We start from the raw sequence: 14,283 nt of genomic DNA on the forward strand, positions 1-14,283 counted from the left end.
TCCTTTTCTTTAGAGTAATGGACATAAACCTGTAATGGTCACTAATACATGTCATCAAATGTTTGGAATACAGGCTAGGGAAAAGAGGGACTAACTTATGGTCATAGGTTAAGAGCACAGATTAAGAACCCCTCTCGGATTTCACCAAGAGACACATGTTTGCTCAAATAAAGCACAGAATGCATTTATCTGAAGTGGAAGCTGTCTGGAAAAGGAATTGTGACTTTAGAAGGCAGTGACTTCCCTCCTGCTAAGGTGGGCAAACCCTACAGAGGGACATGATAGAGGGGAATGAAGTCCCAAATCTAGCTGCCCTCCAAGTCTCATCTAGCCCTGTGGGTCTACGATCTTTGAAAACAGTGAAGGGCTTGCCCTTGCTTTCCCTCTGGGACATAATGGGCTTCATACTGTGCTGTCCAATAGCCCTTGCTGCTAATGAAATTTTAAGCATGGCCTAAAAGGCTACTACCAAACAATACACAGGCACATGAATGCATGGTTTCAGAAAGCACAAGGAGTTTGATGACAATGAAAGTGGAACATGGAGTAAAAACAGGAAACAGGAAAAGGAACCTGAACTCCCGCCTGCAGGTGCCGCCTCCGACCCACCTTCCTTGAGGGTGTTTTCCCCGTGGCTGTTGGAGTGGTCGGGCAGGTCGCTCACCAGGGTGTGGTGTGAGTGAGAGTGGCGGCCACTCAAGCTCTCCATCTCAGTGGCTGCGTCAGAACTGCCCCGCCGGGTAAATTTCCCTGAGACAGACGACAGTACCACAAGAAGCGGTGGGGTTAAAATCTGCAAGATGCTCGGTCTTGGTTTTGTCTTTTGAGGGGAGAGGAGTGAGAGGGCATATTTGGGAGCTTCTGAGATACAGCCAAATAGCAGGGCTTGAACTTTCCTTGGGCATACTCTGGGTCAAGATGATGGATGAAGTTGCTTACGACAAGGTCAGCCCCAATCTAAGTCAAATGTCAGAAACCATCTGTTGGGCCCCGGCTAGCTGTCAGCTCTTAAATTTAAGCTGGCCTTCCTTAATATGTCATCCAGAAAGAAAAAAGATATATTTCATTACTCTTTCTTTTTTAGCGTCCAAGTTAAATCAATTGTGTCTTTGGATTCACAATGAAAGCCAATGCACATGACCCTCTAAGGCTATGTTTCCGCATCCAGAATATTTAATAAATAGGGCCATTACCTGTCTCATTATATAAGTCTTCAATAATTAATTCCATTTCATACATTTCTTTGGCTGTGAAGACACAACACTATTTTGCACTAAGAATCTCACTTTTGGGCCCAATTTTTTTTGCCTAAACTAGTCAAAGAAGATCCAGATTTGCCCAAAAGCCCTAGATACAGATTCTTAAACAGGTCACTCAAGCTGTGCCCTACTTTGGAAGGTCCTTGTGGTCACCTAAAATGGTGGTTTGCCAGCCTCCTTTTTCAATGCCTCGCCTGTCTTCTCCAAGTCCAGAGAAACTTCCGAAGGAGAAGGTGCTGCGGGTGGGGGACACATCCAGGTGGTCCTCGTGCAGCAGGAACGGCACCCCCATTCTCCGAGGCCGCCTCTTCCCCGGGTGGTGCAGCGGGATGGAGCCTTTCCTCTCTCGGTCTTCTTTGCGGCTCTTGAACTGTGAGGGTGAAGGGGAAGGCACAGGGCAAAGGAGAGGTTCTAGTTTGCTTCCCAAAAGGCTCCATGACCTGCCTTAAAACACAGGAAATGTTCTAGGAAAAGGAGACTCAGAAAGCCACTGAGTACCAATAAGTAGAGATGAGAGAAATCTCCACGATGTGTTTAAAGAGAGAAAGAAATGAAGCAAAAGGTAAAATGTTGCCCTGGGTCTTATTGCTGGGTTGGGTTAGAGGAATGGTTCTCTAAGTGTGGTCCTTGGACCAGCCACATCAGGGTCACCTGGAAAACTGTTAGAAATGCAGATTTGCAGGTTCAACCCAGACAAACTGGATCAGAAACTCAGGTGAGGCGCAGCAACATGTGTTAAATAAACCTTGCTGGCGATTCTGATGTGGTAAAATTGGAAAGCCACCGAGTTAGAGCAGAGTCCCTGAGTCAGAATCTTGATCGGACGAGCCAGTATTTTCTGTTCCATTTTTAAAGATTGAGACCAATGGTTTCTGCCAGAAAACTTCAAATATGTACTGCTATTCATAAGGAGAGTGAAAGAAGATGCAGAGCGTGCATTGGTACAAACCCATTACGGCTGCTGGTCAAGTTCAAGATCTCATATAAATGAGAGTTTAGAATTGTTTAAGAAGCTTTTAAAATATCTAATGTCTGGGCCTAACCTTCAGCAATTCTGGAGTCAAGCCTGAGCACTCGAATTTTTAAAAGATTCCCAGAGGTACTCATGTGTGATCAGTATTGAAAACTTCTTTTTTCCTACAATGATAGACATTTCTAGAAAAACTATGACCATTGCATGTCAATGAAGACAGACATGGCTGCTTCCTTGGCAATACTTTGAGCTCACAGATAAGTCAATAATATATTGAGTTTTTCATCAAGATAATAATTTTGAAAAATAGAAAATGAAGCCACCATACCTATCTTATTCTGCATATATTTTCTATTTGATTAGATCCGTATACTGATAAAAAGAGACATGGAGTGGCAGATTCACTGGAGCATGACCTAATATTCTATTAGATGACCTCACTTTGAGTTTTGGCTCCACCTCTCACAAACTACCTAAAGTCTGTTAAGACTTGGTCTCTCCCTCTGTCTTTTATAGAGTACTCTCCCTCTCCCTCTGTACATTTATAGAGTACTTAACTAAATGCCAGTAACAGTAAGGACTTCACATGCAACATCTCACTTAATCCTCATAATCTATTGAAGTAAATGTAATATGTAAACATTTTACAGGTGAAAAAACTGACATATGGTTTTGTAAACCAGATATACCATTTAGAAAACTGATACATTATCATTTGGCCAAAATCACACAGGATGACAGTGGCAAAGCTGAAATTTGAACCCTGATCAACTGACTCTCAAGTGTAGGCTTTTATTCCTTTACACTAAAGATACCGCCTGTAATATCCCACCTGTAGGGTTCTAACTCCTTGCAGATGCTCAGTAAATGTTCGTTGAATGGGAATTTACACTTAAACTGTGACTTAGTCAAAAGGGGAAGCTGTAGCAGTAGTAAAACTAGTGGTCTATTATAAGGATTTTTTTTCACTTAATTAACAAAGCCTCATTGTTTTGTTGCCTTTAAAGCAGAGATGACCTCAGGAATAAATGTTCCATGATAATCCCACCACTCTGAGAACTGCAGCAAGACCTGGTTTCTTCTGTGCAAGATGGGGAAAATAAGGATCTCACTGGACTGAATGAGAACCATTTCTATCAAGTACTCGATAAAATGAGATGAACCACACAAATGTGCATTACCATCATTGCTATCACAACCACCCCCGCCACCATGCCACTGAAAGCACGTCGTCAGCACTGAGCTTTGCGGCACCATTTAGAATGGGCGGCATGCCGTGCACGGAGGGACTTGTACAAGGCACACAGATGTGAAGCTGCAAGCCAGCGTTATAGCTGGGAGCCGACTTCTGTTCCCCGAGGTCCCTTTACCTCCCCACATTGCAGCACAATCAGAAGCACCTCATGCCTTATGCCCAGTAATTTTTTTATTACTAAAATATTAAAAGCTTATGTGGCTCTACTCACCTTCTTAAAAATGTTCATGCCAAGGTCTGAAGAAAGATCTGGAACTGCAGACCTACGCAGATTAGTCAGTGAAACCTTGGAAAAGGCCTCAGGACTGAGAGATTTTTCCTCTTCATTACACTTCATGGTGAGATCCTTAATAGACAACAAAGGCAGACATAGTAAATGAGGACTTAGGGCTTTATATCCAAAGGAATACTGAGATGCCATATTTTAATAGAAATATGCCTACTGTGTTGATACATATAAAATATTTATATCCAGACTTATATATCCAGACTTTTAGAATCCAAGTCCTGCTACTGAGGAGATAAATTTATATTAATTATAACCTCTGTTTGGAGTTTTCAACAGCAAGACCATGAAGCTCCAGATTAAGGAAAGCTAAGAAAACAGGGATAAGATAGGTATCATTTTCTCTTTTTTTAAAAATGTGGCTTTCCATTCAATGATTCACCAAAGGAGATGTTTCCTTTAGACAGAATAAACTCCTACTAAAACAGACTATATTTCCTTTACCGTCTGATATTACATTGCTCCTGTTTATTTTCAGAATGTGCAGACGGTTTTCAGACACAGTCAATTTACATCTAAGTAAACCCAAACAGCTGGAACACACCACTAATCACGTCTCCCTCTGCGTATTCAACACGTGGCATAGATGACCAAGAGGGGCAGAAAGAGTGTTCAAGCTGATATAATGACGTTGGTTTATCAAAAAGTGGTTTTCAGAGGATGTCGTCACATCAATATACAGTCATATATAATAAACAGCAAGAGTATATATCAAAAACGCCTATTCCTAATGATGACACTGAGGCAATAAATACTTTTGAGTGATGCAAAAGAGGTTAAATCATAATCATTAAAACTCTAGTGTCGCACATTTTACGATATCAGTAATCAACAGATGATATGCAAGAACTCTCCATTAAGCAGTGCTTTGATTATCAAAGACCCGATTTTCCATTATTCCGGATCAACGGAGGCTTACTCTAGATTACCGATGCAAAAGGGATTCAGATAACACTCTTCTGAATGGTAAATTGATGGAAGGGAAAGGACAACAACATCACAGTAACCCTGGACCAAACAGTCAGTGCTGGAATAAGTAAGAGCCAGATGCACAGAAGAAAAAGGGAATCTGTTATGACCAAAGCTGTGGATTCAAATGACAATGGTTGGAGTTTCTCTTACTTGGGTTTTGTGGGTATTCACCAGCGAGGGAGCTGCCGCGACCATCGAGCTACTCCTGGGTCTGGGCAGGAGAGGAATATCTGGCTCTGGGGGCTTTTCTGGCTTCTCCTCCAACATGTGTCGCAGCCTTTGTAGATAGTACATCAGAGACCACTGCGTGCCTTCCTCAGACCAGTGGGGTTGGAGTAGGCAGCGGAGAACAGCAACATCAAAGTAGGTGGCATAGCGGGACCTTTGGCATGGAGGTATCACAAGAGAGACCCTGTTTCCAAAGGCAGAAAGATGATTATGCTGGCAGTCCCACATTCCAAGGGGAGGCACATGGCTTAGCACTCTGCTTTTTTCATCTGTTCATTTACTCATTCACTTTGTCTTCTCCTGGTTCACTCTAATAGCCTCCTGACTGACCTCACTCCACTTCTGCTAGACACTGCCTGCAAGACGAGACACTGGAGAGTGGCAGGAATTATCCAGGCGGATGGCATTCCAGTGAGAGGGAATAATGCCTGCAAAGGTACAGTTTCTAAAACACCACGAATTGGGGTAGGGTGGGAAAATCACAAGTAATTGATATAGTTGGTGAGTAATCTGGATGGGGGGCGGTGATGAGAACCTATGACACAGATGAGGCTCAGATCACGATGACTATTAAAATGAGCTATCAGGTTTGACCTTTAGCTCAATAGAAATGGGAATGTATCTGTGTACTTCATTGGGCTATTTTAACTTCAATGGTGACATTATGTTAAAAAGCCAAGGACACCGCAAGTACTAAACAAACAAAGGTTATACCACAAGGAAAATGAAATCATTTTGAAAACTCAATTTACATATCTACAAAATTTACTCAATTTACTTAATTTACAAATCTCAAAAAATTGAGATATAATGGTTCTGGAGTTCTATTATTCAATTTAAACATACGACATATTAATTCCTTAACTCATCAATTTTAGTGTACTACAAAATAGTTTTAAGTAATTGCTCAGCACAATACATCATCTTAGGGGATATGGAAATAAGTAGCATTAACTTCCTTGCCTTGAGAAACATATGGTTCTGTGAAAATGATAGACAACAAATACAAACTATAAACTGAGGACATCTGGGGTCCAGTACGTAATGTTAAATCTAAACTTAACTGCGAAGTATAATGTCTTCCTAAGTTAGATAATACAAAAGTAAAATTTTTGCATCCTGCTACCAACTAGCAAATGGTGCTACCCATACATAAAAAGTTTAAGCAAAAAAATTAAGCAGCCACTTAGAATGAAAAAATTTTCCTAAACTTCTCAAACCCATATTTTTTTAAATGAAAGTTATAACCCATTATTGGTTCAAGAGATTAATTCAAAAGGATATGACTGCTATTAAAATGTTAATTGGAATAAAAATCATCGGAATGCACCAAACGGAGTGAGGATTTGTGTGGTCAGTGAAACTTCTGTTTCCCTTCACGTCTTTGTCATGAATCCTAAGTCCCTGGGAAAATTTTCATTTTCAGCTGAGAGATGGGAAAAAGAGGCTGACAACTCCAGAATAACATCAAGTTTATTAGAGGACTTACAGATAAAAGCAGCTTCCTGGGTGGCAGCAAAATGGGTACATCATAGATCTCCACACCCAAAAAGGGACGGGGCTGGGTATATATGGCCAAGTGGCCCGTGCTAACTCAGGTTGTTTGTAGCCACTGCTCTACGTGATTGTTAAAAGCTGCGTAATCCAAAACGGTAACTATTCAATGGGCCCACTTAGCTATGTAAGAATACTCTCTTCAGGTGATGGGGACCCACCCCCACAGGGTGAACTGGCTTCCTGCCTAAGATGGCCATTTGTCACCTTAACACCCGAAATCATTTTGCCTAACATGAATAAAATGTGTTTTTCACTGCGGGTTGCAGTAAAAAGTTCAAATACACAAACCCAGACCAGATCCGGTGCCCTGTGAATCATTTTCATAGTTTCAACTTCCTTATTAAAGTACATGTTGCATTTCCCTGTCTCTACTGCCATTAGTGCTGCCATTAGTGCCATTGTCTGGCCTGTTGAGGGGCAACTGCCTAGGTACGCAGTGGTTTTGAATATCAATGATGTTTTGTAGTCTGTTATGCTTGAATATTTTAGTTGACAAGTAGCAAACTAGATATGTTAAAATTCACTCACATAAGACGCTAGAATACTAATGATTTAACTGAGTTGGCAGTCACATGAGGAAGAGAAGCTTTCTATAATCAGCTAAGTTCCCATGGATGCGATGGTAGAGTTCATCTCTTTCCTGGGGAGCTAGAATACTCTTTGGACATCAGCTAAAGAGCATCTTTCAATCCATCAGAAAATCCTATAGATTACCCTTCCAACCACATCTCATCAACACCAAGACACAAATGTTTCTCATTAGATATCGTCCTAGCCTCATTGCTTTTTTTCCCCTTCCTCCACTCTGCACAAGCCTGAAAAATTCTGCAAATTACTAAAAGTCCCAGCCTTCTAATCACAACCTTGGTATCCTGGACACCCGCCCCCAGCCTCAGGTGCATTCCAAAGGTTCATTAACATAACAGAAGGCACTTTTTCTCACTCTCGGAACTTAGGAAATTCTAAGGGTTTTAGAAGACCTTTCCAGTTTCTTATAGAAATGACACAAAGACTAAATATATTTTATATTTCTTACTACAAATTACAAGATCATACAACCCCAACCAAAATTCCAAAGGGATTTATCTCTAAAATCAACATAACTGTTCTAAAATTTAACTGGATGGATGAATAACAATTTGAGCATAATTAAGAGAGGTTTAAACAAGAGCATGAAGAGTATAAATTGCCAGATATTTATCTGTGTTTCACAACACTATTTAACCAATGTACTACTGACTTGGAAATAAACAAGAGTTCAATGGTATAAAATATGGAGCTACAAAAGATTCAAATATTTATAAGAATTTAATATGTAAAAAAGATCATGCATCAAATTAACAGAGAAGATATATTTGTCAATATATATTGTCATAACGGACTTACGCCTCAGAAAAGTTTAATTAGACCTATAGTCCCCAAATAAAATCAAGAAAGATTAATACTTAAATGCAAACATATGAAACCATAATAATTCTGGAAAAATATTCTGGCCAATTTTTTATAATCATGGAGTAGAGAACTTCATGGTGATGAAAACAGAAGCACCTTCAGGGCAGGAGCAGTCAATTTGTTCTCTGTATCTGTGAGTCTGTTTCCATCTTGTTTGTTAGTTTATTTTGCTCATTAGATTCCTCTTATAAGTGAAATCATATGTTACTAAGATAAAGAGACTAAGCAAAGAAAAACTCATAGAAAGGTAAAACAGTATGTTGATCACAAGAGGGAAAGTGGGGGCAGGGAGACGAAAAGGGTAAAGGGAGGATAAATGGTGAAGGAAGGAGACTTGATGTGGTGAACACACAAGACAACAACAGACCATGTATTATAGAATCGTACACCTGAAACCTGTATACTTCTAGTAACAGATGTCACCCCACAGATGCAATAAAATTAAAAAATGCATCAACTAACCAATTCCTCTCAACCTATCCTTTTCTAGAAGAATAGGATTTTTTAAAAGCGATATATATAGTCTTGGGTTTTTAAAGAAAACACAAAGTGTGAGGTTGGCTGGCTACCCGCTGGGTAATTTCAGGTTCCTCCAGTATGTGTGACAATCATCTCACTTATTATAAGAGCCTGTGAAAACTGTTGTTTTCTTGACTAGGCTGCTGTGATTAAAGCAGATATTATTAGTAGTTCAACAGAATTATTTATCTTCCATTGTACTAGCTGTCGTTACCCTTTACTTTCTTCCCTGTACCACAGTGTCCCCAAATATTTCTAGTTAGTAATTTAGATTAGAGAGTTCCATAAAATATATCAAATCCCTGGAGCAGTGTTCCATATAATGAATGAGATGCCCATGGACTACTTTCGTAACAATTCCAAGGGAGACAGGAGGACCAAGGCTGTTCGAAATGCCAATTACAGGCTTACTAACCAGAATTGCTGGGAAAAGAAGCCATAAACGTCTTTATTTTAAACAACACCTCCAGGTAATGAAAATTAAACTAAATGCTCTTAATAAGATTAGAGAACAATTGTCCTAGAGAAACATATAATGCATGACTTTGTACTTTCTAAAGAAGATTTTATTTGCTTATTTTTAGAGAGGATAAGAAAGAGAGAGAGAGAAACATCATTCATTCGCGCCTTCGCCTTCAGCTGGGACCACACCTTGACTGAATCAGCCACCTAGTCAGTTCCCTGACTGGGAATCAAACCAGTGACCTTTTTCGATTTTTAGGATGATGCCCAACCAACTGAGCCACACTGGTCAGGGCATGTACCTTTAAGCTGACATCCACAATTTCTATATGGAAACCCCAACTGGAATATGTTGACAGTTTTGTCCCCAAGGGTGCCAACTGTCTATATGTCTTTCTCTACACACAAAGCTTATTTTAGTGGAAGTAATTACTAACTGTGCAGTTGCGTCCCACAGTCATTAACTACTTCCTAACAGATGGTACCAGTTCAGTGGGGATGGGCCACATGTCAGCAAGGCTCCACTGTACAAGGCTCCACTAAAAACATGTCCATAACTTCAGTAATAAAAAATTTTAAGTAAATTTACTTTTCCACTGCTTACTATTTAAAGAGACTTCATTTGAAACAACAGTGAATTGAAAAGAGCATTCTGTAGCAAATATTTATAACTATTTAATGTTATTCAAATACTAATTTATTTGGCTCATGTTATGAGCTTTACTGGGGTGAGTAGTCAATAAAAAACAAAAATGATCAATAAATATTTTTATTTCACTTATGACAGCATTATCAGATGTAGTCAATGTTTCACCAAAGTAACCAATAAGAGTCATTTTTGATCATGTTAATCAAGCATCTAATGTGAGAGAAAAATCTATAAAATTGAACAAAGATGTTATAGGGACAGTTTATTGTCTGATATGGTGGAAATGTTCTTTCCAACTCTAATATACTTTAATTCTGTAAGTTATTTGGTAGAAAAGAAAAAACATGAAAATTTTATTAAAATTTTATTCTAAAGTATATATGTAAAAATAATAAAGAGTACATATGCAAAAAATTAATGTTTATACCTACTTAATGACCTCATGGATATAAAGAAATATGTTAAGGAAATACACCTTTAAAAATTTCATATGCTATAAATAGTATATAGTTTTTTATATGTGTAGAATAAATAACATATTATGACCCCCAAAAAAGCTGTTGGAAAAGGTAAGAATTGTTTTCATCTATTTTCCAGGTAACTGTGGCTTTAGGAAACCAGGTTATTATTATTTAGGGTTGGACATACTCTTAGAGGGCATCCAAGGCAGAAAAGCACTTTGGAAGTAATCTACTGAGGCAGAAAACCATGGAAATCAGTCTTGACCCCATGTAGTATTTAATGCAGCAGAAATTGAGTCTGTGCATACAATAATTAAAGATGAAATCTCACATTAATTTTAACAAACTGCCTACCTGTTCATTGATCTCATAGTTCAAGGAAGAGTTATGTTCAGTCAAGGTCAGGGCAAAAGAGATGATACATTGGATTGTTTGGTACTATCAGATAGCTTTTAGCCCTAGGATATTTACATTGCTTTGTTATTACAGTTCTTTTCATTTCTGATTAATACATGAACTCCTCCAACGAAGCTATGTTAACATTAGCATTTTCTGAAAGGTCTACCTTGTGCATCATTTCCATGACAACCAGCCACAGCAGCTAGGCAGGGAAAAAACCTAATTCATTCTCCTAAAGTTATCACCAATTTACATATAATTCACACATACATGTACTGTGGGTAACTGTGTGCATATATGTGTCAAAGCATGCATATATGTATGAAAATGTTTAAGTGTGACTAAGATGGAAAAAACAATGTCCTTCCACAAAGAAGAAACGTTGGATGTTATAGTTGACTGTCTTTACAGGCAAAACAGTTTGGGGCATTAACATTTAACTTCACCAAAGAAAAAAATCCCTTTATATTTATATTTGCAAATTTCCAATGCTTACTATGGTTGAGAAAAAGTAAGTTATATAAGCTCCTGAATATTCTGTTACCTCAAGATTTCACCCTGATATTGTTTTTAATCATTTTTTAAAGTCAGACAGAAGCATAGTATTTCAGGTGAGAAATTCCTTACGCTTAAATAAAAGGTTTTGGAATTTGTGTAGAACAGAATTAGTAAAGAAGGAATATGAGGATACTCAATAATTGATATGAAGAAGATGTACAGATAGTCATAATAATAGTAATAAATAAGATGATGGTGACATTATGATTATTCTTGGTGTGGCCAGCCTCTAAAACAGGCCCCAATGGTCTCTGCCTGTTGGGAGTCACACCTTCATGTGGTCCCCTCTCACTCTTTACCAGGTGGTTCAGTGCAATCCATAGAGTACAGCAAAAGTGATGTCATGCCTCTTTGGTATCAGGCTATAAAAGCCACTAAAGCATTTCTCTTGGTCCAACCTTTCCCTCTGGAATAATGTGCTTTGGAGAAAATCAGTAGTGTCATGAGCAGCCCTATGGTGAGGCCCCGATGGGGAAGAACTGAAGCTTCTGCTCCTAGGTGAGCTGGAAAGTGGTCTTCAGCCCAGTAAGGGCTTTAGATGACTTTAGCCAGAGGCAATGTCTTGAAAAACCCTGAGCCACAACCACTTACCTAAGCTGCTTCTGGGTTTGTGATCCTCAGAAACTATTTGAGGCAATAAATTTCATTTGTTTTACACTGCTAAGATTGGGGGTAATTTGTTATACAGCAATTGATAGCTAATACAGATTGTGGCACCAAAATAAAACCTTAAATTTTGGAAATGGTTTTGGAACCAGCCAGTAGGCAGAGGCTGTAAAGACTCTGAAGTGTGTTAAACCATAAAAGCATAAATTGCCTTGCACGAATTGCTAGGGTAAGTCTGAACTTTGAGGAGGCTACAGATGAAGGCTTACAGAAAGTGCGAAGCATGTTACTAGAAACTGGAAGAGGGAGGATCCTTGTTTGTAGTAGCAGAAGGCTGCCTGCTATGATGGGGAAAGTTAAATGTGTTTAACAAACTAGGGGACCTAACCAAGAAGGTTTATAGGGAAAGTGTTGAAGATGCCTTCTGATTTCTTCTTGCTACTTACTGTAAGTTGAGAAAGAAGATATGTGAACTAAACAAATATCTATTAAAACTAATGAGCTGGGACTTAATGATTTTAAAAATTCCCAGCCCTTCCAGATGGGAAATACTGCTTAAATTAAGAAATGGCTTTGTAGTGAAGAGCACAGAACAAATAAAATAAGCGGTCTATTCTCAAGGAGTTTATACTCCAGTTTGACAGATTAACACATAATAATTAAATACAATACACTGCAGAATCATATATATGGTAACTCAAAGTTCTAACAAAATGGTAAGCGAGCATGAAGAGAGGGTCATAAAAGGCTTCATAGAGAGGATGTGCCCTTTAGTGATGCGCACCTTGAGTGATGCGTAGATTTTGGCAGGGAAAAGAGGTATAATAGGCTTCCATATCCCCTTTTGTTTATCCTAACAAAGGATCATCTTACCTGAGATACTCCAGAGTCATCACAACTAGACTTTCAACAGGAGCAATCATGTATTTCAGTAAAATGCAAAACATATAACCAGTGGAAGAAGATGCAGGATGTGCAAAATAATAAACTTATCTGTATGTATAGACCAGACAATGTGATACCATCTACTGAGATAAGGAATATTGAAGAATGCACTTGATTTTAGAGAGGCTGAATTTGAAGTGCCTATGAGGTACAGGAAGAAGCGTCTATCACTGTCTTAATTACATAGGTATAGAAATCAAAAGTTATTTAGATTGAATATAAAGTTTTGAGAGTCCTCAACATATAGCTAGTGTTTTAAACTATGGCAGTGAATGAGATCACTCAGTGGGAGAGTGTGGAAGGAGAGGAAAATACCAACAATAGAGGAGGGCCATGAAAGAGAAGCTAAAGAAAGTCTGGGAAGGGTCAGTTATGGAGGTAAGGAAAAACAGACAAACAACAAAAACCATAACAGGTAATATGAGAAAAGTCAGGGGAGGTAGCGTCAAAACAGTAGTGATGCTACCAGATCCAATTAGACAAGGTCTAAGTAAGGGCCGAGCTGCAGACTTATTGGGAGAGATCAGGGGAAAACTTTCCTTTTTTTAATGAGGTACCAAAGAGAAAAGAGGGTTCTATTAAAACATAATTTAGGAGATGGATAGGTTGCTAGAAAAAGTCAACTATTTTCTTTCTAAAGATCTAATTTCTCATGTGGGAGTAGTGAAGGGTGTGGACCATGGAATTGGCTAGACTGGGCTCAAATTTAGCTCTTCCACTTGTTAGCTGTGTGTCCTTAAGCACCTCATTTAATCCCTACGCTTCAGTTCTTCATCTTTTCCCCCCTCACTTGAGGATATATCCATTGATTCCAGGGAAAGAAAGAGAGAGAGAGAGAAACATTGATGTGAGAAACATTAATAGATTGCCTCCTATATGCACCCAGATCAAGGATTGAACCTGCAACCTTAGGTATGTGCCCTGATCAGGAATCAAACTCACAACCTTTTGGTGTGCAGGTTGATGCTCCAACCAACTAAGCCACCTGGCCAGGGCTCAGTTCCTCATCTTTAAAGAAGGAATAATGTCTCTTCTCAGGCTGTTGTGAAAATTAAACTCATTTATTTATTCAATACCTTTTCTTAAGGGCCCTATATCAAGCACTAGAGATAAAGGAGGGAGTAAAAAAGAACTTATCCCTCTTCCTTGGATTTTACAGCCTAGAGAAAACAATAGCTATTGGACAAATAAGCACATAAGTATTTAAATTATGATTGCTATTTGTGCCATAAGAGAAAACAAGGAGTTCCATGACAATGTTTAATATGGTTGATCTGTCAAAACTTCTCTAGGGAGTAAGGAAATGATATTTAAATTGAGTCTTGAAGGATAAGAAGTTGGTTAAGTGAGGATAAATGGGGGAACAACTCAGGCACACGGATTAACCTACTCTAAATCTCAGAGCTGAGGTGAAGTTTAGTGCATAGGAAGGTCTCACAAAAGTTGGAGTTCAGGGACTGGGCTGTGGGGAGTGGCACAGCATTAGACTAGAGAACTAGATAGCATCCAGATGATGTGGGCCTAGAGGGGGATATCAAGGATTTCAATTTTTATCTTGATAGCAATGAACACCCATTAAAAGAGTGAAAGTGAAGGAGTAGCAGGACTAATATTTTCCACAAGTGTGTATGTTTTCTCTTGGACAATGGCAAGAGTGCATAAGAGGAGACTAATAAGTGGATTCTTGCAGCACCATAGGCAG

The 14,283-nt window shown here is 38.9% G+C and overlaps 1 protein-coding gene across 3 annotated transcripts in view; it reads right to left on the bottom strand.

Moving 5' to 3' along the window:
• UNC80 (unc-80 homolog, NALCN channel complex subunit) overlaps nt 1-14,283 on the bottom strand; it is a 180,608-nt gene that overhangs the window by 147,161 nt on the left and 19,164 nt on the right. For all 3 annotated transcript variants that reach the window (XM_037166055.2, XM_037166053.2, XM_037166054.2), the window contains exons 8-11: nt 4,896-5,157; nt 3,699-3,833; nt 1,413-1,629; nt 610-750 (exon numbers count right to left, since the gene is read on the bottom strand). In XM_037166055.2, coding sequence (XP_037021950.2) covers nt 610-750; nt 1,413-1,629; nt 3,699-3,833; nt 4,896-5,157 — 755 coding nt within the window. The remainder of the gene's footprint in view (nt 1-609; nt 751-1,412; nt 1,630-3,698; nt 3,834-4,895; nt 5,158-14,283) is intronic.

This window comes from Artibeus jamaicensis, unplaced genomic scaffold (genome assembly GCF_021234435.1).
Source record: "Artibeus jamaicensis isolate MK-2021 breed Jamaican fruit bat unplaced genomic scaffold, CSHL_Jam_final contig_1015, whole genome shotgun sequence".
NCBI lineage: Eukaryota > Metazoa > Chordata > Mammalia > Chiroptera > Phyllostomidae > Artibeus > Artibeus jamaicensis.